General features: G+C 38.3%; 2 protein-coding genes across 2 annotated transcripts; both read left to right on the forward strand.

Moving 5' to 3' along the window:
• Positions 1-959: 959 nt before the first annotated feature.
• Positions 960-6991, forward strand: june (JunE proto-oncogene, AP-1 transcription factor subunit). Its single transcript, XM_026921972.3, has 2 exons — positions 960-1291; positions 1849-6991. The coding sequence occupies exon 2, from the start codon at positions 1971-1973 to the stop codon at positions 3000-3002; it is 1032 nt and encodes a 343-aa protein (XP_026777773.2). The 5' UTR covers positions 960-1291; positions 1849-1970; the 3' UTR covers positions 3003-6991.
• A 9312-nt stretch (positions 6992-16303) lies between these two features.
• On the forward strand, positions 16304-18331 carry LOC128317615 (clumping factor A-like). Its single transcript, XM_053230645.1, has 2 exons — positions 16304-16460; positions 17249-18331. The coding sequence occupies exons 1-2, from the start codon at positions 16304-16306 to the stop codon at positions 17815-17817; spliced, it is 726 nt and encodes a 241-aa protein (XP_053086620.1). The 3' UTR covers positions 17818-18331.
• Positions 18332-27276: the final 8945 nt, after the last annotated feature.

The following is a 27276-nucleotide window of genomic DNA, read 5'->3' on the forward strand; positions in this document are numbered from 1 at the left end:
GAGAGATTTGATAGGAATAAACCTATAAGAAGGGATAGCCACTGTGATTCACAAATGAATCGGTTCAGCCTTTATAATAAGGTACAGTAAGATTTGTTCGAATAGAACCGACTCACAAACGATTCCAATTTGAACGACTCTTTAGGAACGTATTATAAAGGTCGGAGGAAACCAAGTTTTTTTGGTTGTTTTTAATTGGTTTGGGTTTTTTTTGCCAACGTTCAAATATTTCTAGTTTAACTGTGTCTTATTTAGATCAGATTAAAAATCCATATGAGTAATATAGTTCTAACACAAGACAGCCACGGTGATTCGCAAATGAATCGGTTCAATTGGAAGCTTTAGAATAACAATGAGTCGTTCAAATTGAATCGACTCACAAAATGAATCGAAAATGAACGACTCTTTATGAACCTATTATACAGGTCTGAGGAAACAAAGGGTTTTGCTTGTTTTGGAGTTGTTTGGAGTTTAATAACTTTTTAAGTTCCGTTGTGTCTTTGTCAAGTACTTGGTTTATACATGTTAGTAGCAATGCTAATAACATTCATGCTATAATGATAGCATTATAAGCGTCAAACGACGGGTGTTATTTATTAGCCGTTTATTAGCCATAAAATAAGTTATGTAGACAAACTGTTAGCATAAACAGCTAATATGGATGTTATTTATTAGCATAAACCGCTAATACCGATGTTATTTATTAGCCAAACTGCTAATACTGGCTCGAAACTGTAGCACAATACACAACATTCAGGAATCAAATGAAATTAGAATGAGTCGATTCGTTTAAACGGCTTTGCTCGAAAGAATCGAGTCACTACAGGGAGCCGAACGCCCATCTGGTAACCATAGTAACGGGTAAGCCTTCCCCCCTTACACCACCACCGAGAACCAATCAAAAAAGGATTTTATATCAAGGGGCGGAGTTAGGAGCGCGCGGGACAGCCATCAGGAAGTGGAGCGAAGCGGAGAAGGGCGTGTAGTTTTACTGAGCAGCCGAGCAGAAAAGTCCCGCAGTCGCGCGGAGACGGAGTGAGAGGTGCACGCGCTCGGACCAAACGACGGTGTGACGACGCGAGATTATAGAGATATTTAGAGATATTTTCTTAAACCATCATAAACTTATCGAGGCAGCATTAAATTAGAGATTGTCGTGCTGTCATCATTGCGTGGCGCATTTTGGATTACATGGCCGTGGCGCTGTTGCACGCGGAGCCGGTGGATCTCGCGCTCGGAGTGGAGTGAACTGCGCTGACGCTCGCGCGAGTGACGGATCGCCGCCTGCACGGTATTTCATGTCTGATTACTGACTAATCGCGAACACGCGCGCGCGCGCAACACACACACACACACACACACACACACACAATCACGTACACACTCACTTTTGAGTCACTGGGATGCGTTTTATGGGAAGGTGATTTCTGTGACTCGTTCTTTCGGGTTTTTCTGTCACCTACACAGACAGTAAGAGACGCGCGCGAGTTACTGTAATCATTATTCATCGCCTGACTCGGAGTGCTTGCTTATTAAGATAAAGCGTAATGATTTTACAGCCTACACGAGTCAGTATGCGTATAGGAATGAGCCTTATTCTGGGGGAAAAAAAGAAAAAAAAATCAGCCGGAATTAAATGAAAGCAGTAGATGTGTGTTGAAACACAGGGATTCCAAACAACATGTAATCATGTAGCAGTGTTTAAACTGGAGATCGGTGTGTCCTAGTTGGCTGAGTGCTGTGTTCTAATCTTTTGGCTCAAATCTATCTCTCTGCTGAGGGTCAGAAATGATTTGAGAAGTTACTCAACGTCTATCTGTCATATTCACAGGCATGTCTCTCTTACAGGTTGTCCTACAGAGACTTCCCCCACGCAAGGGCCACTTTCCAGTGTGGACTATGTTAAATGTGAAAACCTTCCAGCTCTGATACCCCTAATCAGATTATGAAGATTTCCCACTCCTGCGTCAATGACAGGTAAGATGGAAACACCCTTCTACCACGATGATACGCCGAGCGTTCCAAACTTTGGGCAACTTCCAGACTACGATCGCTATCAAAGCCACAAGATGATGAGTAAGAAGAACATGGCCGTGCACAATTTCCCCGGAGCAGTGGGAGGCACGCCAGGCCTGAAGCTGTTGCAGAGCCAGGCTGGGAGCAGCGTCAACCCGAGCCTGGGCATGAACAGCAACCCGAACACCTCTCTGATGTCGCCGTCCGACATGAACCTCTTGAAACTCTCCAATCCTGAGCTGGAGCACTTGATCATCCAGTCTAACCAGGGACTGGTCACGACAAGCCCGGCGCCTAACTCTTCCACTAACGCTTTCATATACAGGAACCAGGCCACAAACGAGCAGGAAGGCTTCGCAGACGGTTTCGTCAAAGCTCTGGCAGATCTGCACAAACAGAACCAGTTGGTCGGGGCTCCCATATCTCCATCATCCTCCATTCAGGGTCCGTATCAAAGGAACCTCATGTCGAGCACAGAGATGCCGATCTACACCAACTTGAGCAGTTATAATCCCAACCAGCTCCCTACATCATACCCTGGAGGACAGATCCCCTACACCTCGGCTCATGCTACTGCCCACTCCAGCCAGGGGCAAGGTCATCACCCTCATGGTCGAGGTCTTGATGCCCCTCAGACCGTTCCAGAGGTTCCTCACCCCCCTGGAGGAGATCCGACCGGTTCTCCGCCTTCCCTCTCTCCTATCGACCTCGAGACCCAGGAGAGAATCAAGGCTGAGCGGAAGAAGCTGCGGAATCGCATCGCGGCCTCCAAGTGCCGCAAGAGGAAGCTGGAGCGCATTTCACGCCTGGAGGAGAAGGTGAAGGTGCTGAAGACGCAGAACTCTGACCTGGCATCCACCGCCAGCATCTTGCGCGAGCAGGTCGCGCAGCTCAAACAGAAAGTCATGAACCACGTGACCAACGGCTGTCAGATCGCAGTCGGATCAGCCAGCATGGCCAAGAGCAGCGAGAGCGCCAGCTGCTGAAGGTGCTTTTTATTTCCTTCGCTCTGAACTCTCAATTTCCCTTCTGCTACTTCATGTCGCTGTGAAAGATGAACAGCGAATACCGGAGAATGGCAGAAAGAGAACGGAAACCTCGTCCCGACTGACACGGAAACTCGCAGACACCTCTCAGAGAGAGTGCAGAAAAAAAAAAAAAAAACAGCAACTTGTCAGAGTGATCTCTTAGCTGTGATCTCTGGCCACAAGAAATCATTCTCTCCTCGCATACAGACTGCGATTGAAAAGGGAAGATGCCTCTTCGCACTTACAAGCCGTTTCTCATTTGACTGCACTTTGTACTCGAACTCCATCGGGTTAATAAGGAGCGAGAGCCTGGCTCACAGCAATACTAACCAAACCCAACGTGTGGGACGACGACTCAAACGGAAACAACAAACGTAGCGCGGATCGACCTTAGGACACGAACGTGACTCACAGATGGGATTCCTTCGAATTAAAAAAAAAATTAATCTCCCCTGAGGATGAGCAGCTTGTGATAAAAAAAAAAAAAAGCGATTTTACACTTCACTGGGATGGGAGTACAGTATCTCTTACAGTTGCAGGGTAACTTTTTTTTTTCAACAACATGCACTATTCTGCAAATCTGAACTTTTCTATATTAAGACAAACAAACCTACAGTGACCCGGCTACATGAGCGAAATTTCTGTTGTGCCGTTCCTCTGTTCCTGATTGAAGGTGTCTGCACATAAATGAAATACACCATTCATATTAATATTAAATATGTCAAAAGTGTTGTAGTTAAGTGGAGACTTACTTGTTGCAGTCCAGTCTAAGTGATATACATTGAAGCCTATTTGTACATTCGTCGGTTTGTTTGATATCGTGCAATTTGTGAATACAGGATACAGGAAAAGTTTGCTTTTCTTTTTTTTTTTACAATCTCTGAGCAACTTTTTTATAAGTATTATTTCATTGACTGTGTTTATTACATGATGAACAAGAACACACGTTTGGTCCCGTGCAGCACTTCTAACGGCATCCATTTTGAGCAACCGATAAAATTCCTGAACATTCCGAGACCTTTTGCACTGTATTCAGTGGGTTGTGTTTTAACGCCTTGTGGCTGCTCTTTTAATTTAAACCGCTGAGGCTTTGAGAAAAGGGACGTGTTTCCATATGAGGGCTTTGAGCCAGAAAAGGGCTTTCGATCAATAATAATTTGCATTTGTTTTTTTTTTTTGTTTTTTTTTTTTTGTAAAATTTCTGAAACAATTTATTTATGCAAAAACTTTATCTATGATATTTATGTTGTTTGTGTAAGAGGACTGTACAGGTTCGAATACCAGTGTCGTGTTGGAACTTTTGTTTTTGTTTTGTTTTTCGTTTTTGGGGACTACATAGTTGCACATAAAATCGAAACAGTAAACATTGTCTAATATTTATCCTCTGTGTACAGCGTAATATTTTGCCTCTGTTTTTGTTGGGGGGAAAAAATAAATAAAACGTTTGGATTGTTGGTACGATATCGAAAATCAGTCCAGAAATAGTTTACTTTATATCAGCTTTATAAAGGATATTGTTTATAAATAATGATAATACAGTGGGAAAGGAAATTTTTTTCTTGTTGAAATTGTGTTTTGTTAAGACCAGGCATGTACCGATACCTGTATAATTGCGTAAGTGGAAAAACTTTCAAAAATTGTTGAAAAATTCTTTGGAAAAAACTCTTTTAAAGACAGCTCTTGTCATGCTAGCTCCTGAATTAAATGCAGGAGGGTATTTTCAAGCATCTGCTATAATACTGTGCATAAGTATTGGCACCTGTTTTTAAATCTGAAAATTGGCAAGTTTTTCCAAAATATTTTGATAAAAATCTCTGCAGATACAAAAGAACACTTTAAGATACAGCTGTCTTCATGCTGCCTCTAGAATTGAGTGCATGACGATATTTTAAAGCATCATACGCAATAATATTGTGTACATTTCATAAGTATCGGCACCTGCCTACGCACCACAGCTTGCTTTTCTTTTTTTCCAGGTGATTGACGCTCACGCAAAGTGAGAACTCTTTATCACATTGTTGGTGCACTGAAGTTCTGTCCAACTGCCTTTCCTACTAAACAAACACATGAAATCTTTATTTATATATATATATGTGTCTATATTCTTATCAGTCCGAATAAGGGTTTGATCCGAACTGTCGATTAACCTTTTCCGAGCGTCAAAAGGGAAATATTTATTTTTGAAACTTGAAAACGTTTGTTTTTTTTGTTTTTTGTTTTGTTTTTTGTTTGTTTTTTTTTTTGGATGGCACAAACTTCTATTTTTGTACAAAGAAAATGTTTTAATGAAGAGTGAGAACAGAACAGTAAAATGTGCATACTGTACTTTGGTTCGTAGATCTTTCCTCATTCCAGAAATACTTTATTTATTGAGCTGGTATTAAATGTTTTTGCGCTTTGAGCATTTCTGCCTCTTGTGAAGTGAGATTTCAAGAAGACTCCAGAAAAAAGCCTGTCACGTTTACTAGCACGAAATCCTGAAGGTTTACGCTAAAGAAGGACTTTGTTTTTTGTCTGAGGAGGCAACTTTACAAACCATGATGTGCACTTGAGGCCTTTTAGGACTTTACAGATATAATTGTCGATATGAAATGTACCACTCGTGGCATTTTCTTGTACCTGATCTGATATTTATGGCTTTGTATCCACCAGCCTGGATGAAATCGTAAGAATACGAGAGTTACTTCATTTATTTTCACACTAAACTTGTTTGCTAAAGCTGTGATCATTCAAGAGGTCGAGATATCAGACGTCTTAGATATTTGTCCTGATGTAAGGGTGTGTGTCAGTAACGATGATGTTCGCTATTATTTCACGCATGTGACGAGCTCTCTCTGTCTGCCTCACCCTCTAGCCAAAGATGTCAACACTTTCGTAAGACAGTATTAGCTTACTCTAACAAAAAAAGAATGAAAAGTTCATTTTAAATTCATAACAATAAAAAAAATCACACTTGTGCAGTGATGATGACTGATAAAAAATAGTGCTAATGAAATAAAGGTTTTTTTGGTTGATTGTTTTGAGGGGAGCTTTTACCCATAAGCCCCTGCTCTTTCCGCTTTTCCTCTCTCCCCTCATGGCCTGATGGGAATTGTAGTCTCCGTGCAATCACAAGACGACGTGACTAAGGGGCGACTTGCCTTGCTTTCGATTCATGGTTGTTGCTTTGTTGTTTAATTTTTTTATTCGGTTCTGAATATTGTTCCTTGTTTTCATGTTTTTTAATCAATAAAGATGTAGATTTCTGAACACGCTTTGCTCGTCTCAGGTCTGATTTCAACTGGAGCTTATGCAGTTGGGTGCAAAAGTTTGCACACCCTTCAGACAAAACATGATTTTTTATTTATTTTTTTTTTAAACCAAGACGTTTGGTGTGTAAAGTTTCATAGATGTTCCTTAATTGGTATGGGTAATATAAATGTTCAAAAATGGTGGGGAAAAAGTAACTGTTTTTATGTATTTCTTTTCAGATGTTCTTATGCCTTATGTTTTGGATTGTTTTCTTGTCACAGCATGCACCTACGTTTGATTGTCGGATTTTTTTTTTTTAAAGCCAGTACAAAAGTGATAAAATACAGTACAGTTTCCTTTTTTCTCCATTTCAAAACCAATTGGGGGATGCTAACTTTTGCACTCAACTGTACACTTGTTACTTGAGCTTTGTTCATTGTTTCTAATGTAAAATGATAGTTATTACAGCTTGTATGATGAAATACATCTTCCTTGGAAGTTATAAATAGTCAGGATTCCTGCCAGTGGGTTGGTGCACATATTTACAGCTTTGCTCTGAGGAATTGCTGTCAATTTGCAGTTTCACTTTTCATCCTCTCTTCTTGATGTCTCTGTTTCAACTGAATGTCCGCAATATGATTTTTTTTTTTTTTTTAATTCTTCAGAAAGTCACACTTGCTTTTGTGGAATTAAACCGTATTAAATGACACAATGCACAGAGATCTGGCAAGTGTTTTACAAGACAACACTTTACTCTTGGTCAGAAAAGAAAGGTGTGTGTGCAGATGACTGATGATAATGTCAAGTAAAAAAAAATCACAATGAGTGTGTAATTATGGCAGGTTGAACCTACGGAACAATGCAGTTGCTGCATTCTAGCAAACAATAGATTATGTAAGACGTACATTCTTCCTTAGTATCTCAGTATAGAAACCTAAATGTTTCTTTTCTGTCTGTACGAGTCTAGAAACGAGTTTATTCACGCAAAAATTACAGGAAATGATTAGTTACCGATAAACCGCCTGGGAGGACAACCAGGGAAGCTGTCCCGTGTCTAGGAGGGTTTAGTAGTCCATTGATATGCAGAATAAAGCGTCTGAAATACATTTGTTGAAATGTGATGTGTAAAACGTAGGCATTTTCGCCTCATCAGAAGTTAATATTTCCCCAATTTTGTAAAATGCTGCGTTTTTATTCAACAGCTTCCACACCCATGGGAACTCTCACGGCTAATTATAGACGTTTTCTAATATGTAGAGGGTCTCTGTTTGCAAAAATGTCATCATGCGCACAAAAGAGAAAAGCAAAATGAAAAGAGGAACGAGGGACTGGTTCTTAAAGCAACACTGAATATCACATTAGAATGAGTTTTGTAAGGAATCACACATCACAACATCCTCCATCTTGAAGACTTTCCCAAGGTGGAAAACGTTCAAAAGAGTTACAAATCGCCGACACTGGAGACTCCTTCCATAAATGTTACATAAACGTTTCCTAATCGTATCAACCATTATACGCTTTTCTTTGTTAAACATCAACATTTTTTAAAATCTGTTTATTATTAGGTTTAGATCATGTGGAGCATCCACCATACAAGTCCTTGTGAATGATTTGTTGCTATAGAAACAACAATGTTTCTATGGTAATAACAAGCGCATTACTATAAACCTGTGACTACTGCTAGAGCTGCTGTTATAGAAAAATTAATCACCAATCAGATTCGAGTATTCAGCGGTGCTGTGGTAGAATATTTGGTTATGCGTTACAGCCGTTTATATTTCACAGGTTGTGTGTGTGTATGTGTGTGTGTGTGTGTGTGTGTGTGTTTGCCAAGGGGCACTCCCGAGCCTAGGCAGTAGGCACCACGGGCCTGCCCATAAATCATAGGTGTAACTGATAGCTATTGCGTGTGTGTGCATGGTTCTCTGGGTTTGGTGATTGTTTCAGAAACCCAAGGAGGAAGTAAGTTCAGACGGAGGGAGATGCCCCGGCTGCACAATCAAAAATTTTTTTACACCATCACCAGTGAATACACTGCAATCTACAAGCCTTTTGTCATGGAGGTTTCCCCGTTCACAAACTCGACAAAACCGCCTTGTGAGAAGTGTTAGATGCACATACTCAGTGTTATAGACCAGACAGCGTCAGGGAGCACAGTCATACTCAACACTACCACCCGCCCTCTGTGTGCAAAGCCTTTCCCATAAGCCCAAGGCTTCCAGTAAAGTACATGGAATAGGCGCCTGGGTCATTGTGAAAGTAAAAGTCACAGCTGAGGATTGTAGAGCGCAGAATGACAACTTATTAAAATGCCCCATTGTTAGGAAACATGCTGTTTTGTTTTGACTTCCTGCTGACCTACTGACTGCTCTGGCTGCTCTATCTCTCTCTCTCTCTTTCTCGTGTGGGTGTGTTTGCTTCGCGAGACGGGCTTTTGTGATGGCAAATAGAAACTCAGGCTTTAAATAGTACATTTCTACCCATCTCGCGTTGTGATTTTTTTTTTTTTATATATAGCAGGGACGTCTGTGTGAAACGGGGCTCACACATACTCACTCTGAGAATTTTCTTGAAACAAGGAAAAGAAACAAAAATACACGAGTAGCTCATAACGAAAACTTCAGGGTTAGTGGCGATGACCAGATTTCCGCACACGACTTCTTACTTCACGTGATTGTCTTTTGGTTAATGTTACACTTGCAAGACTTGAAAAAATCTTGCACTCTTTATATGTGTTGGTTTTTGATTTATTTATTAATATAATATATTTATGTATTTATTCATTTTTCTCCTTTCTCCTTGGTAGCCGATGCCTACCCATCAGCTAGCTCTTCCCATTACACGACAGCTGCCAAATGGGGAGGGTGAAAGCTGACACATACTTCCTTGGAGACAGGTGAAACCAAATACGGCATCTTTTTGAACTGCTGTTCGTGCTGCATCACTCGGAAAAAAGGTGCAATCCACCCTCTTCCGCATACATGAAATCTCAGACGCCCACGATTGGCTAGTGTCACTGACTGACAGTGGAGAGAGTATGCAATCCCTTCCACCCAGAAAACACGCACAACTTTGCTTTATTTTTATTATTTATGTTTTATTTGTTTATTTGACAATTTTTAAAGACAATGTTTGAGCATTTTTAAATACATTTAATTTATAATTATATAGTATGATAAGACATTTTAAATAATAATAATAATAATAATAATAATAATAATGTTATTCAACAGGTTTAACATGTTTACTCTCCAAGCATCAGTTACAGTCTTATTAGGATCTGAAAGCAGATGAATCATTTTAAAAAATGAAGTATGTGTAGTAACACCTTAAATGTCATTCTGTACCTTCTTGTTTTGTCTGTGTCCACAAAAATAATAAAACTCTAACAGAACTAGAACACTCAAAGTGTTGAACCTTTGACTGGCAGTTTAAATATCATGACATCACTGCGCTGTTGAATTCTCCATTCTGATTGGTCAGAAGGTGTTGATTAATTTTCACAAATCGCAGGTTTTTATTAACGCGCTTGTTCCAGTGTTATCACTTCTATAGTAACAGCTCGTTCGCATGGACTTGTATGGTGGAGACTCCACGTGAACGAATTTAAAATGCTTTCTGTAAGAGTTTATTTCAGAAGGAAGGAGTCTCCAGTGTCAGTGCTTTGTAACAGTCAGAGGTAAAGCTGTAACCTGAATCATGCTCCAGTTTGTGCTTTCTCTGCATCAAGCTACATTTTTTTGTCTTATTAACTAAAACATGACTGAATGACTGTTTATAGTTGATATAACTAAATGATAACAGACAGTCCATAACATTTAAAGGTAACTATAAAAGGGTAAAAAGTAAGACATGTCATTTTGTAATAAAGAATAAACTGTAATGCTTGGCAAATTGCTCTGGTGTGAGAGGAATAATACATTTATGTACTGTTTTAGGAAAAGTATCAACTTTGGGGTGGTATCAGTAACTCTTCTTCCTGTTAGGCCACATCACACCATACGGTAATTGATTATTTTCCTTAAACAGCAAACCCTCAAGTGTTTCATTCTTTACTTATTCAAAATTGTTTGATCCTAGTTTTAATTCTGGAACATTCATAAGCGTTAAATTAGATTTTTTTTGTGGGAGGAATGATACAGGGGATGGCTCATTAGACGATATTTTACTGTGTGTGTGTGTGTGTGTGTGTGTGTGTGTGTGTGTGTGTGTGTGTGTGCACGCATGCACGTCCATCTAAAGGCCCTTGTCTTCCCCCAAGCCATGCGTTCATTTGAGAATGACTAACTCTCCACTTCCACCCACCTTTACCACCCACACACACACACAGGAAGAGGAATTACTGGGTCAATGAGATAAATCTATTCTCCATGGACGTGTCTTCTGACTTTCTTTTCCTTCATGATCCTCGCAGAACAACGTCCAATCTCCATTCGATGAACTTTCAGTCATGGACAACATAGAAGCTTAGAGAAACGTCTTGTATTTAAAAAAAAACAAAAAACAAAAAACTGTCCTTGCGTAACGTTTGTTTTCTGTAACGAACGTAACCGAGAATATTACCTTCCTGATAGTTTTCTTATTTACATCTTATTTATTACAGTTTTTTTAATGATTATCTTTAGGAGGTGGCAGTTTCACCCGCCTTGCCCATGGGTAAGGAAAGGAAAAGGACACACCTTTGGAATTGGGCACATGATGTACTCTGTCCTATTTGTGGTTGGAAAGCAGGAAGTAGGTGCATTCCAGAAAGTATCAATACTAGCGCCTGATGAGTGTGTCGAAATGAATTATGTCAAAATCATCCTGTGTTAAGGATAGATGAAGAGAAATGAGAGAGAGAGTGTTTAGTGTAAGAGAGAGTAGGGCAGGTAAAGGAGGGATTTTCGTCACTGAAGTATTTGTCTTGGGAGGGTTTGGGTGTGTAACAACATTGCAACACAGGAGTGGGAAGAGGCGCACACCCGTTCCCTGTGTGTGTGTGTGTGTGTGTGTGTGTGTGTGTGTGCACTAAGGACGCCGGCCTGAACACGAGTGCTTCAATAAAAGATGAGTGGAATGAGGCGCGCTCGAGCACAAGTGCTTGGTGCATGCAGCTATTTCAGGTGAACATTTCCTACATCGCCTTGGCAACTATTGTTGCCTTGACATGCTCTGTGGTTTTTGTGTGTGTGTGTGTGTGTGTGTGTGTTCTACAGGCTGGAGGATCTAATGAAGCATGGCCATGAGGAGAGAGGAAATGAACGCATTCAGACATTCAAATGAACTACAAATCAAAAAAGCATCAGAAGTAGGAGTGCTAAAAAAAAAAAAAAAGAAGGAATCTCCTCTATGATGCATTACTGTAACTAAAGAAAGAATGAAATAATGGTCTCAGAAAATCGTAACATCCCCAGGCATTTCCCCGCCCGTGTCACGCTCTTTTAATACGCGTGATACACTTGCCGATGTATTGGACAGTGAGTGCTAGATATGTGTGTGAAAGTACCAAATAAAATTTGACACTGTAGAGTCATTTTAGCCTGAGCATAAAACCGACTGCTCTGAGATTACAGGGGTGTTCCACAAGGCTCGGGCCTTGCTCCCTTTTTTTTTCTTTTATTTACAGAGCTTATCATCATCTCTTTGTGTTATGTGTAAGTTCCTTAACAACAGCACTGAGTGCCCCAGAGAATACATGACTACGCTATAATTATGCTTCTAATAGATTGCTTCTTATTGTACGTAAGAAATAAGGAATAAAACATGACACGTGTGCGGTTATAGGAAAATAATCAACGACAGAGTGTTGTGTTTGTATAACACACGTCCTGAAGCGTTTTATTCCTCTTATACAACACTAAAACATTTGACCAATTATTACAATATTATTAATCAAATAATAACGTCATACTTTTTATCCATTTATAGCTACATTGAATGTCCACCAAACAAGTTAGTTCCTGTTAGCGCTTACGTTATTAGCACAGTTATAAACAGTCATTCCGTTACCAGTTTTTCTTTATATTTTCTTTTTAAATATAATAAGATAAATGTCTCAGATTTTCATGTTACCAAAAAAACCGTAAAGCATGTCTTGGTTCCAAAGCGCTGACACTGGAGACTCCTTCCATAAATATTAAATAAGCGTCTCTGCCATACAGGTCACTATGTATATGATAATGTATTAGAACAAGCACATTAATGTAAGCCTGTGATTTACAGCCAGCATTACCGTCAGAGCTGCTGTTATAAAAATTTGATCAACACCTTTGAACCAATCACATTCAAGAATTCAACAGCACTGTGGTATAAAAACAGTTATTCAGTGTGTCAATTCTGAAAGCCTGTGGTGTCTTATTCTGAACTTCCACCGCCAAAGCTTCTACCCTCGTCACCCGACGGTTGAAATAACAGTGACATTTGAAGTCATAGGCAAAAACCAGAGAACTAAAAAAAGAAAAAGAAGAAGTCGTCGACTCTCAGGTTAGGCAGGCAGCACGAGATATTAATCTGAAGATGTCTTCAGTGTCTGGGTGTGATCACATACCGTGACACCAAAATCCAAAAGATAATATACAATATGCAATGTGCATCAGCGCATGTAATCAAATATGCTGGACAATATTTAAAACAGGCTGCTTGCTTTATAGAAGTGAGAAACTGGAGATGTCTGCATTGTTTTTATAAACTCCTGAAGGATAAGAGCGACCATTTTAACAAATCAGTTCAACAAAATATTCTAGAAGTTTCCCAAATTCTGTATATTGGGAATTACCGTAATTACCAGTTTTCAATTGGGGAAAAAGTGGCCGAGTCGACCTCCAATTGGGAATTCCAAGTTGGAATTTTGGAAGCTTTCTGACAGCTTCCCGATTTCTCCGACCAAACTCAAACATGGCGTGTTTCACTACATGAAATAAAGCTTTAAAACAGGAATTTTCATTTATATTTCAGTTTATATTCAAACACACAGTTAGTCACACCAACAGTATTTACGATATTTTAACTTACTGAAAGGACAAGTTTATTTAACATTTATTTTCGGAAGGAGTCTCCAGTGTCAGCGTTTTTGTAACAGTCATTAGGTTTTCCCTAGAACTACAAGAACTACCTTGTTTCACAGACGTTCCCTAACATTAAAGGTAAATATAAATGGATAAAAAGTATGGCATGTCATTCATTAATCAATTAAAAAAATGTCTTTTTTGGAAAATTACTGTAGGACAAACTGTTATAGGAAGATAAACGACTTTATTATTTTCCTATAACAGCACACCCTGTTGTGTTTTATTCCATATTTAATGTAATAATGTATAAATGTTCATAATAGGTGAAGTATAGTTTCCGGCGATCAACGTTTTTTTCAGACATCTCAGCATGGAGCATGTTAAATTAGGAGAAGCTGGGAATACAGATTACAGATCTGAACGTGAGTAAAGGTCACCCGCAAGTCGTTGACCCCGTCCTTCATGGTTCTGATTATCCGAGTGTGTTTCCCATTAGTGGCGCGAATTTGCCGCAGCTCATGTTCCACACTTTGCTTTCTTTCCTTAAGCCTCTTCATTAATAGGAAAAGTGATTATTCTGCCTGGGGGTCAAATAATCAGCCCTTCCATCCTCTCCTGTGGACTTGGGTTACAAAGACAAATACCTCCCCGATGTTTCAGGTCAGCGGCATTACGGCGAGAGATTTATTTGATGATGATAGGAATCAAACCGGAGTTTGTGTTAACCCCTGGAGGTGTACATTGTGTTCCTAAACCATGTGTGTAAGTCGCACATCTCTGTCAGTGAGAACATAACCCTAACCAAGGACGATAAAATGACTGTGGTTTTCACACTTTTAAATACAACTCTCTAATTGGGTGTGGTGCAAATTACCAGAACCAAAAAAAGTTTTAGCGTGTCTAACACATCATTCATCACAATACTAATGCTAAATGACTTATCTACAAAACGCTAGACTGACAAATGCACCAGGACTAACTACTCATTGTTTTTCAGATTTATGAGCAAGAAGACTATTTCTCGCTAGTTAGCTTGCTTTCTCAAAAAACAACAACAACAACAAAAAAATGTTATAAACAGCCCGCGAGATGATCTAACAAGGAACCCAGATTGCACACGAAACACTGCCGGATTTTGCTGGGTTGCATCAGATGACGTTTGTATAAGGATTACAGGAAATGGATCGGCTCGGCTGTGAAAAGAGAAGCAGAGCGAATGAATGACAGGACAATGAGGACGTCGGCCTGTCGAGGCAACAGCTAAGCTGCTCTAATCTATAATCTGATCCGATTGGTCGTGCTAAAACACATTAGCCTATCAAAAACAACCTGAAAGGAAAGGCAAGGATAAATCAAGGTCACCCACAATGCCCTGTTTCGCTATAAAGACAATAAATATGTGTCTCCAAACAAGCGCTAGATAGACATCAGACTTCTCTTTCTTTCTCTTTCAAAAAAAATTTCATTTGGCTAATTAGCGCTATGTACATGCAACAGCATACAAGACACAACCCACACACACACACACCCGCACAAACGCACACACACACAGATATAAATATAGAGCAACGTGTTACATATTTATAACATTATCATAGAAAATAGTGTCTAACTAAAGTGTTGGCAAAATCTATAACTGTGCTTGATTACTGATATCAGAATTAGCATAACAGTACTCAGAACAGCGGGTTAGCATGGGAAATTTCCTCCACAATATCTACATTTTGCTCAATAAATAAATGTAAACACTATAATGTTTTTGTGGCATTTGTTTAATTGGATTTTCTTTATCTAGTTTTAGGACTAAAGTTTCTGATCACATTTCAGATCAAATTCATGTAGAAATACAGAAAATTGTAAAGGGTTCACAAACTTTCTAGCAGCACTGTAAACTCCATAAACTCCAAGAAACTGGGTGCTTCCACGCTTCCACTCCACAACCATATAATTGGTATTATCTTCATCATTTAGCATTGTTTCCATGCAGTTACTGGGTAGTTCAAAACCAGCTTACACCAGCAAGACCAGCTTTACCAGTAAGGTTTTGGTTTTGTCATGTTGGTTGATCAGAACTAATCCTCGTAAATCGGTTTAGGAAAACATGCTGGTGTAAGGTGTTGCATTTTTGCGTGTATTGAAAAAAAAAACATGAATGGTCAGAACTAATCCGCATAAACCCGTTTAGCGCAGTATGCTTGTCTAAGTAGTTTCATTTTTTATATAGTAAAAAAAAAAAAAAAGAAAAAAGAACTAATCAGCATAAACCAGTACAGGATAGCATTCTTGCTTAAATTGTTTCTTTTTATATGTATTTAAAAAAGAAGAAGTAGTAGTAATCGGCATGAACAGATTTTTATTTCTTTCTTTCTTTTTTTACATTTAAAAAATGGTATTTAATGAAAGAAAGGTTGATCTTAGTTATTTTTCTTTAGTATCAATTTTCTGTGAGGAAAAAAATGGAAACTTTCAACTATCTATTTTTCTTTTTAACAATTTATATACAACTTTCAAAAATTCTACAAAGTTAAAATGACATGTGACTTTATCTGGAACTAGACAACAATTCAAAACAAAAAGCAAAAAAACAACAGAACAATAATTTAAGAACCAAAAACAGGAAGTCGAAGTTTTACACAACAAGTTCTTAGAAAACCTTCCAAAAGGAAGATGCAAACATCTGAGCCAGTATAATTTTCCCCGAATAATACTAACAAAGGAATGTCTGTGCAACCTAAAACAACATGTCCCGGTGTTAAATGAATTACATTTCTGTCGTTTGGTCCTAAGGGGATGTAAACTTTTGCACTCGAGCGTAAATTCAGTGAGTGAGCTTCATGACTGCTCCTCAACCTGACAAACCTGTAGGATTCTTTTTATTTGCATGGATCAAGAGAAAGGGAATTTTATAAACATTTCTCTTTGTCATTCGTCTTTTGTTTAACAAGCGCAGGCTTTAGAAATGGCAAATCATAACTGTCAAGCCCGTCCCATGGCGTCAACACAAAGCCAGATTAGGGGTGGGGTGGTGTATTTACCACCATGACAGGCTGTAACAATGGCTCTACAACGCGCCTGCACTCCTCCCACTCATTATCCGCACTGGCAGTTAAGCCCAAAAGCCCCGCCTTTAACAGGTCAGGTGACTTCTCGTGCCAGCTGCTGATGTGCTTTCTGCTGTCCATCACTGACAACAGGCGTACTGGTGATGTGCAAAACGATTCTGTATTTGAGTGATTTGAGCTGTTCAGTGCTAAAAGGATTCAAATGTTTTACTCAAACATTAATCTGCTAATACATTTGTCAACATTGTTTTATTACTTAGATGTTTGGCTGTTAACAAGCTGCTATCCAACTCCAAAAAATGCATACTGGTATAAATAAATAAATAAATAAATAAATAAATAAATAAATAACTGCTGATGTTTATTGTAAATTATTGTATGTTTACTGTAACTTACTGTATATTGTGTAAATTGTGTTCCTTGTACACTTTGTGAATAAAAGGTTTTAATACAGATTCTGATACTGACTCTGATTCTGACCCTGATTCTGACACTGACTCTGATTCTGAGTCTGACTCTGATACTGACTCTGACACTGACTTTGATTCTGATACTGACTCTGATTCTGAGTCTGACTCTGATTCTGACCCTGATTCTGACACTGACTCTGACTCTGATACTGACTCTGATTCTGACACTGACTCTGATACTGACTCTGATTCTGACACTGATTCTGACATTGACTCTGGCCCTGATGCTGACACTGATTCTGACTCTGATTCTGACACTGACTCTGATTCTGACTCTGACACTGATTCTGACACTGACTCTGACACTGTCTCTGATTCTTATACTGATTCTGACTCTGACTCTGATTCTTACACTGACTCTGATTCTGACACTGACTCTAACACTGTCTCTGATTCTTATACTGATTCTGACTCTGACTCTGATTCTGACACTGACTCTGATTCTGACCCTGATTCTGACACTGATTCTGACACTGACCCTGATTCTGACACTGACTCTGACATTGTCTCTGATTCTGACACTGACCCTGATTCTGACACTGATTCTGACACTGACCCTGATTCTGACCCTGATTCTGACACTGACTCTGATTCTGAGTCTGACTCTGATACTGACTCTGACACTGACTTTGATTCTGACACTGACTCTGATTCTGATTCTGATACTGACTCTGACACTGACTCTGATTCTGACACTGACTCTGACTCTGATTCTGACTCTGATACTGACTCTGATTCTGACACTGATTCTGACATTGACTCTGGCCCTGATGCTATCTCTGATTCTGACACTGACTCTGATTCTGACTCTGACCCTGATTCTGACACTGATTCTGACACTGACTCTGACACTGACCCTGATTCTGACACTGACTCTGATTCTGACACTGACTCTGACTCTGACACTGTCTCTGATTCTTATACTGATTCTGACTCTGATTCTGACACTGATTCTGATACTGACTCTGATTCTGACTCTGACTCTGATTTTATGATTTATGATATACAGTCGGCAGTTTAGGCACTTCAGTTCTTTTTATCATTTTTTTTTACTTCTGCATTGTTCATTTCTGTGCCGTTGCTGTTTCTCATGTTTCTTTTTTAGATTGACTCACCTGTTAGTACTGAAATATGTACTGTGTTAAACAGGCATGTGTAGTGGGTCTCTGCTCGAGTTCAGTCGACGCGGGAGGTTTGAGTTAGTGCTAAAAGTTTTTTCAGCAGCACATCTACAAAGCTGGTTGAACAAATCTTTTAGATTAACACACTCGGTACTCTAAGCTCAAAAAGATACATTTGCATCACTAAACATTCAGAGATCTGGATAATAAAGCGTCCACCCACAGGATCGTGAAAAGCCGTTCTCTCTGCCAGGACAAATAATGCAGTATCATATATTACCAGGAATTGTGGCTTTATCATTAAAGAATTGGTATTCCCTTCATTCTAGGCCTAACAAAACAAAAGTACAAATCAACACAACAGCGTGCTCCACCAAATCAAGCCTCATAAAACACACTCCACTGTCATATTCGACCTTTTACCACGTCCAGATTCGTGTGTGACTAATCGCACATTATTGGCTAGTTCCCTGAGAGTTTATCACACTCTTTGACACACGGCTTAAGCGAGACAAGTTCATGTCCCAGTGGCATTAACAGGACAAAGGGCTTTTAAGCGTCGGCTAAATAAACACGCTTTAATCGGGACCGCTTTGTAACGCGAGCCCTGTGCGCCTGTGACACCCATCATCCTCTCAGTTTGTTTTCACAGCATTGATTAAATCAAGTCTCCAGCAATTACATCACGTTTTTTAAAGAGGGAGTTTGGCCTTTAGCGGAGCGCGAGGAGCTTTAATGCAAGCCCGAGCGCCGTATTGGGTTTACCCAAATATTTTTTCAGTTTCCAAGGGTAACCTTAACTGGACGGAGAGCGCGAGCACCCAGGCGAAATGAGGACCAATTAACGAGGGACAGGACGCAGCCCGTACGGACACGTAGAGTTTAATCGGAGAGAATTAATAGCTGAGGACGTGTCAGCTGTCGAGCTTATACTAGAGCTGAGTCACGTATAAACAGCGGCGTGTTTACGATACCTCACGTTAAATCGAGAACAACAGAAAAGCCAGAAAGTGTTGATCTGGAGTCGTATAATCCTGTAATGTTTGTTTTTTACCTTGTGATTGCAGTGTGCATAAAGAAGTCTGTCATAAGTGTGTGTGTGGTTTGTGTGTGTGTGTGTGTGTGTGTGTGTGTGTGTGTGTGTAACACACCCAGAGAATGACACCCTGGCACAAGTGGACGCTGTTTGACGCTGTCCCTTTCGAAGCCCACACGCTCCGGCGTGACATCACTGGGAGACTATTTGGCAGGCAGGCCGATGCCTGTGCGATGTGTAATGGAAGAAGTCGTCGCTGTGTTGGCCGCAGTGCGCAAACGCACATCTGAAAGCTGTTATCAGCTCCAATGACATCAGCCCCTCTTGGCCTGGGCCTGTGCTGATCTCATTTGCCCTGTCCATTCACTCATTTGCAGTGCGGATGAGCGTGTTTGTGCGTGTGTGTGTGCGTGTTTGTGTGTGTGAGTGTGTGTGTGGGTGTGTGTGTGTGTGAGTGTGTGTGTGAGTGTGTGTGTTCTGGTCAGGCCACTGGGAGGGACGTAAAGCCTAAAACACCTTGTCATTAAGGGCATAATTGCAGAATAACCTGTCATTACAGACAATCTTTGTCTCTCAAAGTGTTGAGATTTCATATAGAGAAGAAAGACAGCATCACTATTGTCATCACCAGTCTTGTTTAAATGCCCCGACTTCAGTCTATTATGGATAAGGAACTGAGCAAAGCCATTTCTGCCCTGAAAGACGCATTTGAAAAGAGGAACTCAATGTCGTCTTCATGAGCTTGCCCACAGGCGCCGGCTGACTGATTTATGGCACTTTGACTTCAGAGACTTCAGCATCAAGGCATCAAAAAAATAAATATTACTATAATAAATAATAACTGATTACTAAAGCAGGATTTATAGAGTGGAAATTTAGGAGGAAACTAGAGAGGAGATAATACACAAAAGAGTACACAATTCTTCCAGAAATCTACACTAAATCTTCATTTGTAAATGTGCTGATTAGTCACAGTGGCATTGAACGTACAGTCTGCAAACACTTCACAGATGACACACAACCGTCAGACCACTCATTTAAGGTTAAAGTCAAACCTCTAGCTAGTGAACATGAAAATGTACAGGGACAAGCAGAAAGGTTGAGAAACCTGAGGGGGAAAAAATACAGTGCAAAGATGAAATATACAAGCTGTCAAAATGAGCAAAATGTGCATCTCTAGAGGAGACTCAAAATCCCTGGCTAGTGCCTTGCAGGTCATTCGAAAGCCTTTTCATTTCCAAGGGATGTTTTTTGGAAAGAATTATAAACCGAAAAAAGAAAATTATTAACCACATAGATCTAAAAGATTGAAATATAGAATCTAGTTCAATAATATTTATTATATTGTAACTTCTAGAAAAAAAATTACTTAACAATGAAACTGGGGCTGAGGAACAGTGAAGCAAATGGTACAAAAATAGATTTTGCGTCCAGTCAGCTACTTGTTACTGTAGCCCTGGACAACTGCTTTTAGAATAGCGCACTGTGCCCTAATATGGAAGGAATAAATGGGGGTGTGCTGTTATAGGAAAGTAATCCATGACGCAAAGCAGAGTTACTGTTACCACTCCAAAGTTGATCATTTTCCAATAACACCATGTTTTACTCTTCTTATACCTCAGCAATTTGCCAATCAATACAATTCTTTTTTATCTATTAATGAAAACGCCATACTTTTTATCCATTTATAGTTACGTTTAATGTTGTGGAACGTCCATGAAACAAGTTCGAGCTATAAACAGTCACTTTCACCAGCTTCTCATTTTTCCTGTCTCAGGAAGATAATTAGACACAAACTCGCCCCTTGTCACGTCACAGAGAAGTCCTCCGTCCTGAAGACTTTCCTGTTGTGGAAAACTTAATGTTCTGGTTTTACCTCTGACTGTTACAAAGCACTGACACTGGAGACTCCTTCCTTAAATCTCCTTACAGAAAACTTCACCATACCAACAACTATACATTTTTCTTTGTTAAATAGCAACATGTTTTTTTATGAAGTCCCTGTGAATGAGCTGTCACTATAGAAACGATAACATATTACAATAATTAATATGCGCATTAATATAAACCTGTGATTTGTGGGAACTATTCACAGAGCTGCTGTTATAGAAAATTAACCAGCATCTTCCGACCAATCAGAATCGAGAATTCAACGGTGTTATGATATAAATCGTCAGCATCATATCATATGACCACGTCGTCCAGCCTCTAGGCTGTGTTACACAGGTTTGCTCTTAGTGGGAAAGACAGTAAATTGCCCGTATGGCAGCATTTCAGGTATCGCAACATGTATTTTTCACTGCATGATAACACACAACGTCGTACCAAACAAGAGCAGGCAAAGCCGTGACGAGCGCACTCTGTCATTACGAGCTGGATCGTGGCATGATGTGCGACTGTCAGGGCTGCAAAGGAAAGAGGAGAATGGACAGAAAAAAAAGACAGAAGAGCAGAAAGCTAGTCATTAACGTTTTTCCTGTGAGTATAGCGTGTGTTAGCGTCCGCTCCACACCAGTCATCAGCCTTACAGCAGTCTATAGATTGCACAAGCACACATATGGGTACTTAAACAAGTGCTCTGCAAACAACTTCCCTTCAAATTAAAAAAAAAAACCCATGTCATAGCAGAGTTGAAAGGGTTTTTTTTTTTTTTGTAATTATTATTTACAGCATTCATAGCACAATGTACTGTATTTTTAAATACAGTGCACAACTGTTTTTTTTAAGAAAAACATATTACTGTAAAATACATATTACTATATATATATATATATATGTATAAAATAAAATAAAATAAATATATAAAATAAATAAATGTATAAATGTATAAAATAAAAATATATACCTTAAATTTAAAACAGAGACAAAATCCTAGCAAGAGAATCAAATAAATGTGTTTATTAAAACAATTATTTCATTTCGGTAACTTTTCCGAGTAGCTAGTTAGCTATTATTAATACGTTTGTTCTAACGTTTCTATAGGCAAACAGGGACGCGTAGGCTGGACGGGTTAAAAAAAAAAAGTGTGTAATGTGTGTAATGTTTTCTGTAGGAAATGTTTATTTACATTGATGGAAGGAGTCTCCAATTTCAGTCTTTTTCAACTTTAAGTTTTCAACTTAAAGCTGTAACTTTTTCCGACAAAAAAAAATTCAAGACAGAGGAGTTTACGTGTTCCAGTTTCTCGAAAACATGACAAGCTGTGTTTTTTTTTGTCTTATTAACTTAAAGAAAGAGAAAAAAGAGGCTGGTGAAGGAACAAGAGTTTATAGCTACTATAACGTAAGTGAGAACAGGAACTAACTTGTTTTGTGGATGTTCCACAATATTAAACGTAACTGTAAATCGATCAAAAGTATGATATGTCGTACTTTAATAAATAGCTAATTGTAACAGCGGTGTTGCAGTATCCATACAGTAAGTTCCTTTGATACAGTATAATGTCAGTACTGTAAATATTTTCCCAGAATACCATGCTGCTGTATTGAACTGTAAAAAACCTTTTTAAGCATCGTACTGCTTTGAACACAGCATTTTTTTGTACAAATTACAGAAATTCTTTAGTGCATACTTGGAAGCGCATGGAGCGCCTAACTGAATTAAGTGGCTTTTCAAAATTCCTCACTATACACAAAGCCTCGGTGGTGCAGGAAGAAGCCAAGAAGTGTGCAAAGGAAGTGCTCATTATAGCATTTCTCTGCCCACCAGCAGTGGTTTGGAACACAGCCAGCGTGGCACCGAGTCTCAGCCTGAGTCAGCCTTGTTACTGCGTAATCTATCACTGATCGTTTCTCAGACTTCAATACTCAGATGAATGAGGATTACTTATGCAAATTGTATGCAGATAATATTGTTATGACCACTGTTACAGCCGTTATGCTAAAACACACATGCGCACACACACACACACACAAAACCAAGCAAATCAAATGACGGACCTCTCCTGAGAATTGATCTTCACTTGAACACTCATTCACCTTATAGGAAGTGAAAGTTTTGGCTCTGTAGGCAAACACTAGTGCCAAGAATTTAGGGGACATTCATGTGCATTTTCATTTTACATTTACTCATCTGGCAAAGGGTTTATGAAGACATTTGTATTACTCTCTTTGTGGGGTTTTCCTTCGACTTATTTATTACTGTAGTTAAATAAAGTTAAAACCACTAAACCCCTAAACCCAAACGTCAGTCACCTGAACCTGTTTTAATTTTAAAAGGAGTTTTCTTCATGGGGACGAGTCAAATGTTCTCACAAGTCAAATGTATTCACACTATTACTATTATATATCATTATGACTATTATGTCATTTTTACTAGTATTTTTATACATCATTATTACTATTACCATTATTATTACAATTATATATCATTATAACAACTTCTATTATACATCATTGTTACCATTGCTATTAGTATTAATATTACTACCATATGTCATCACTGTCATTATTACACTTACTCTTATACATAATTATTACTATTACTACTTTATGTCATCACTGTCATTATTACACTTACTCTTATACATCATTATTACTATTACTACTCTATGTCATTACTGTTATTATGCCATTACGACAAATACTGTTATATATCATTATTATTATTACTATTAGTAGTGCTATTATGTCATTACTACTTTACTACTTATACTATTAAATGTCATTATTACTATTACTACTACATGACATTACTGTCATTATTACTATTACTATTACTATCCTATGTCATTACTGTCATTATTACTATTACTATCCTATGTCATTACTGTCATTATTACTATTAGTAGTACTATTATGTCATTACTACAAACACTATTATATGTCATTGTTACTATTAGTTTAGTCATTACTATTATTACCAGTTTATATTATTATTACTATTATTATTATTATTATTATTGTTATATCATCATTACATATTACTGGCGTCCCATCCAGGGTGTACTCCTGCCTCACACCCAGTGTTCCAGGGAGAGGGTCCGGATCCACGGCCACCCTGACCAGGATAAAGCAGTTACTGAAGATGAATGAATGAATATTAATAGTAAAAAAAAAAAAAAAAAAATTATACGTTTAAAATTAGACATGCTTCTTTCTGAATGTGATATATAAATAAAATCTTCCAAAAACTTTTGTAAAAACTATTTTTCTGTTCTGGATTGCTGTCTTGTTACGGGACACACCGACATTTCATTATTAACTCATTTTATTTTGTGTAGATAAACTGTACAATACAGTAGAATACATTTCCTTTTTTTCTCCAAGAGAGATGAAAACTGTTGCACTGAGTTGTCTGTAAAACACAAATTAGAAATCACATTCATAAGAACAAGGTTTATCTCAAAGTAACATGATTAATATGATAAACAGTGCTGAAAGGTCATCAAGCTAGCAGAAAACTCTCACGTGCTCAACATAACCTCATAAAAACCACAAACTCTTGTATGTCTTTCAGTTCAACCTTTATGTGCTCTACTGTAAATGTAAATGAGCATTGCAACCCCACAGCAGTTTTTCAACTTCTCATCAACCCTCACGCCATCTTTTCTGAGAAATGTTCTAAGTTTGAGTGCTGCATGTGTGCCTCCACACCAACACAGCTAATTATCAGCCTTTCCCTCTGACAGTAACGGCGTCTGTTTGATGGTGTTATCGGTGGTAATTCCTGGTGTAGGTGGGTATTACTGTAATTAGGTGTCAATAGAGACATGCAAATTAATATGTGATAAACCGAAATAGCACTGGCAAGCAGCTAATCTTCTCCAATTCCCCCAGTCCCTTCAAATTGCATGGATTTAGAGATTTTCGACATTTTTAGTTCAGATGGGAACAATTATTGCGGAGGATTTCAAGAATCTCAGAGTGAAATAGGTCACGCAGGAAGGAGCACTCAGCTTTCTCTCTCTGTCTCTGTCTTTCTGGACAGACTCAAGTCAGCCTACTTTCGCTTGATCTGATCCTGCATTGTGCTGAAGAAAGATTAATTAGGGTTTCAAAACAGTTGTTTCAGCTGAGTCAGTTGACTGCACGTCATTTCATGTGATTAGGTTGTTTTTTTGTTTTTTTTTTGTTATAGCCCTAACCAAAGAACAATAATGTACATGAGACACAATCTTACAGCCATTTTAAGAAATTTCCAGCCTCGTTTCCAAAGACTTCTTATTTTCAAGCATCCATACAATATGGTGAGGACTGTGTGTATTACCCATAATGCACTGAGAATGTATGTTAATTCTTCATATGTTAAATCTGTTAAAATATATTAAAGTCCCTGTTTGTTCCTTCTGTCAGGTTTTAGCCAAGAGCGGTGATTTATATTTATATATGGTGGTGATTTATATTTTATATATTCTTTTCACTTTTATTGATGATTTGTTACTTGAGAGCTCTGAGTAATATGTTATTTAAAGGGTAAATATTGTACATAGGGCCTTCAGAAGGCATTCATAACACTTTATTTAAATGATACCTGATTTTTAGATTTCACAACATTCATAACACTTTATTTGAAAAGAAGCTAAACTGGGTCCTCATTATACATCCATAACACTTTATCTAAAGAATTCCTGCATTGGGCCTTTCACATTCAAAACATTTTATTTGAAGGGTACCCACACTGAGCCTTCATAACATATTCATAACACGTCATTTGAAGCCTAGCTAATTTAGGTTTTCATTATACATTCATAACATTCTTTGGAAAGGTACCTACCTTTGATGTTCATAACACATTCATAATTTATTTAATGAATACCTATATTGGGCTTTTATAACACATTTATAACACTATTTATAAGCTGCCTATATTCAGTCTTTATAACACATTTATAACTCGTTATTTAAAAGATACCTGTATTATGTGTTTATAACACATTCCTAACACTTTGTTTAAAGGTTACCTACTTTGGCCTTCATAGAACTTCATTTGAAGGGAACCTACTTTGGGCCTTTACAACACATTCAGAAAAGATTAATAAAGGGAACATATATTGGAATTGTTAATAAAGCCAAACTAATAATTTGAAAGATGAAGACATAAAAATACACTGTCTATCCATAATAATAATAATAATAATAATAATAATAATAATAATAATAATAATTAAATGTTATAAACCATTTATGCAGTGCTATGAATGTGTTATTAAAGCCCAATTTAAGTATCCTTCAGATGACTTGAAAAACTCCCCAAAGTTTAAGAAAAGAGCTTTTTGTGTTATACTTCCACCTTGTGGTCTAAAACAGAAGCGTTTTCTGTTATTAGAAAAGCAACACTGGTTTTCCAGCTCCTTCTGGCTCAACTGTCACTTAAAGTATGTAAATTGTACGTTACATCAGCTGGCAAAATCATTTTCCCAAAATTATGAGCCACAGAAAAAAGAAAAAGCCAAAACAATGAGTACAGCTTAAAAGTCCCTCATGCCTTGAAGATCTTACTTAAGATCTTACTTAAGTGATGCTGGCTTTCCTTATGTCAACGAAACTGCAAATACTCTGCACACGTACATATAACATCATCATCATCTATTTCTGTGATGTATACAATCATCCATGTACCAGTGTATCACTGCTTGCACTATTATGTCATATGCACTTAATGTTAACTGTAGGTGCATGTTACTGCAGCATATGAATTTCCTTCTTGTTTTTTGTCATATATGCTCTCATTTGTTGTCATAAACTTTATATTGCACAATCATACGACAAAAGATTGAAAGATTAAAAAGAATGAATAAATGCACAAGATTAAAAAGACATTATAACCTCTATATCTGTAATCAGTATCAAATGTTTAGTGCCAGGAGACTTATCCTACCTGTCTTGCAGTTCAGTTCATCACAAGTGAAGCATATTTCCATTGAATACAAGCCTGATTAAGCTGCATAGAGAATTTCATTCCCTTAACATGCTCTGGATCTCCTTTAGTAGCAGTATGTTGTGCTGTTATTCACCTGTCAATAAACTCAGTACCTTCTGACTGTCACGTGTATCTCTAGTACACTACATTTCCTGTTTAGTTCTGTATCTCATCTTCCTGTTTACACTACAATCACAAACCCACCAGCCAGACACGAAGCCACAAGGGCTCATGCAGAGGGGAGAATAAATTGTCTAGGAATTTAGTCACTATAAGTTCTTTTAAATGCATGACTAATTCAGCATGTGAAACTTTAATGTTGATTATGCATAAATTGCTCATCATTGTGGAAAGACATTGTGCAGTGATGAAAAAAAACACACACACACACACAATGTTTAAAGCTTGTACATTGCACTTTATAGATTAAATACTTAAATATTTATTAGGCAGTTGTTTCATT

The sequence above is a fragment of the Pangasianodon hypophthalmus genome, chromosome 27 (genome assembly GCF_027358585.1).
Source record: "Pangasianodon hypophthalmus isolate fPanHyp1 chromosome 27, fPanHyp1.pri, whole genome shotgun sequence".
Taxonomy (NCBI): domain Eukaryota; kingdom Metazoa; phylum Chordata; class Actinopteri; order Siluriformes; family Pangasiidae; genus Pangasianodon; species Pangasianodon hypophthalmus.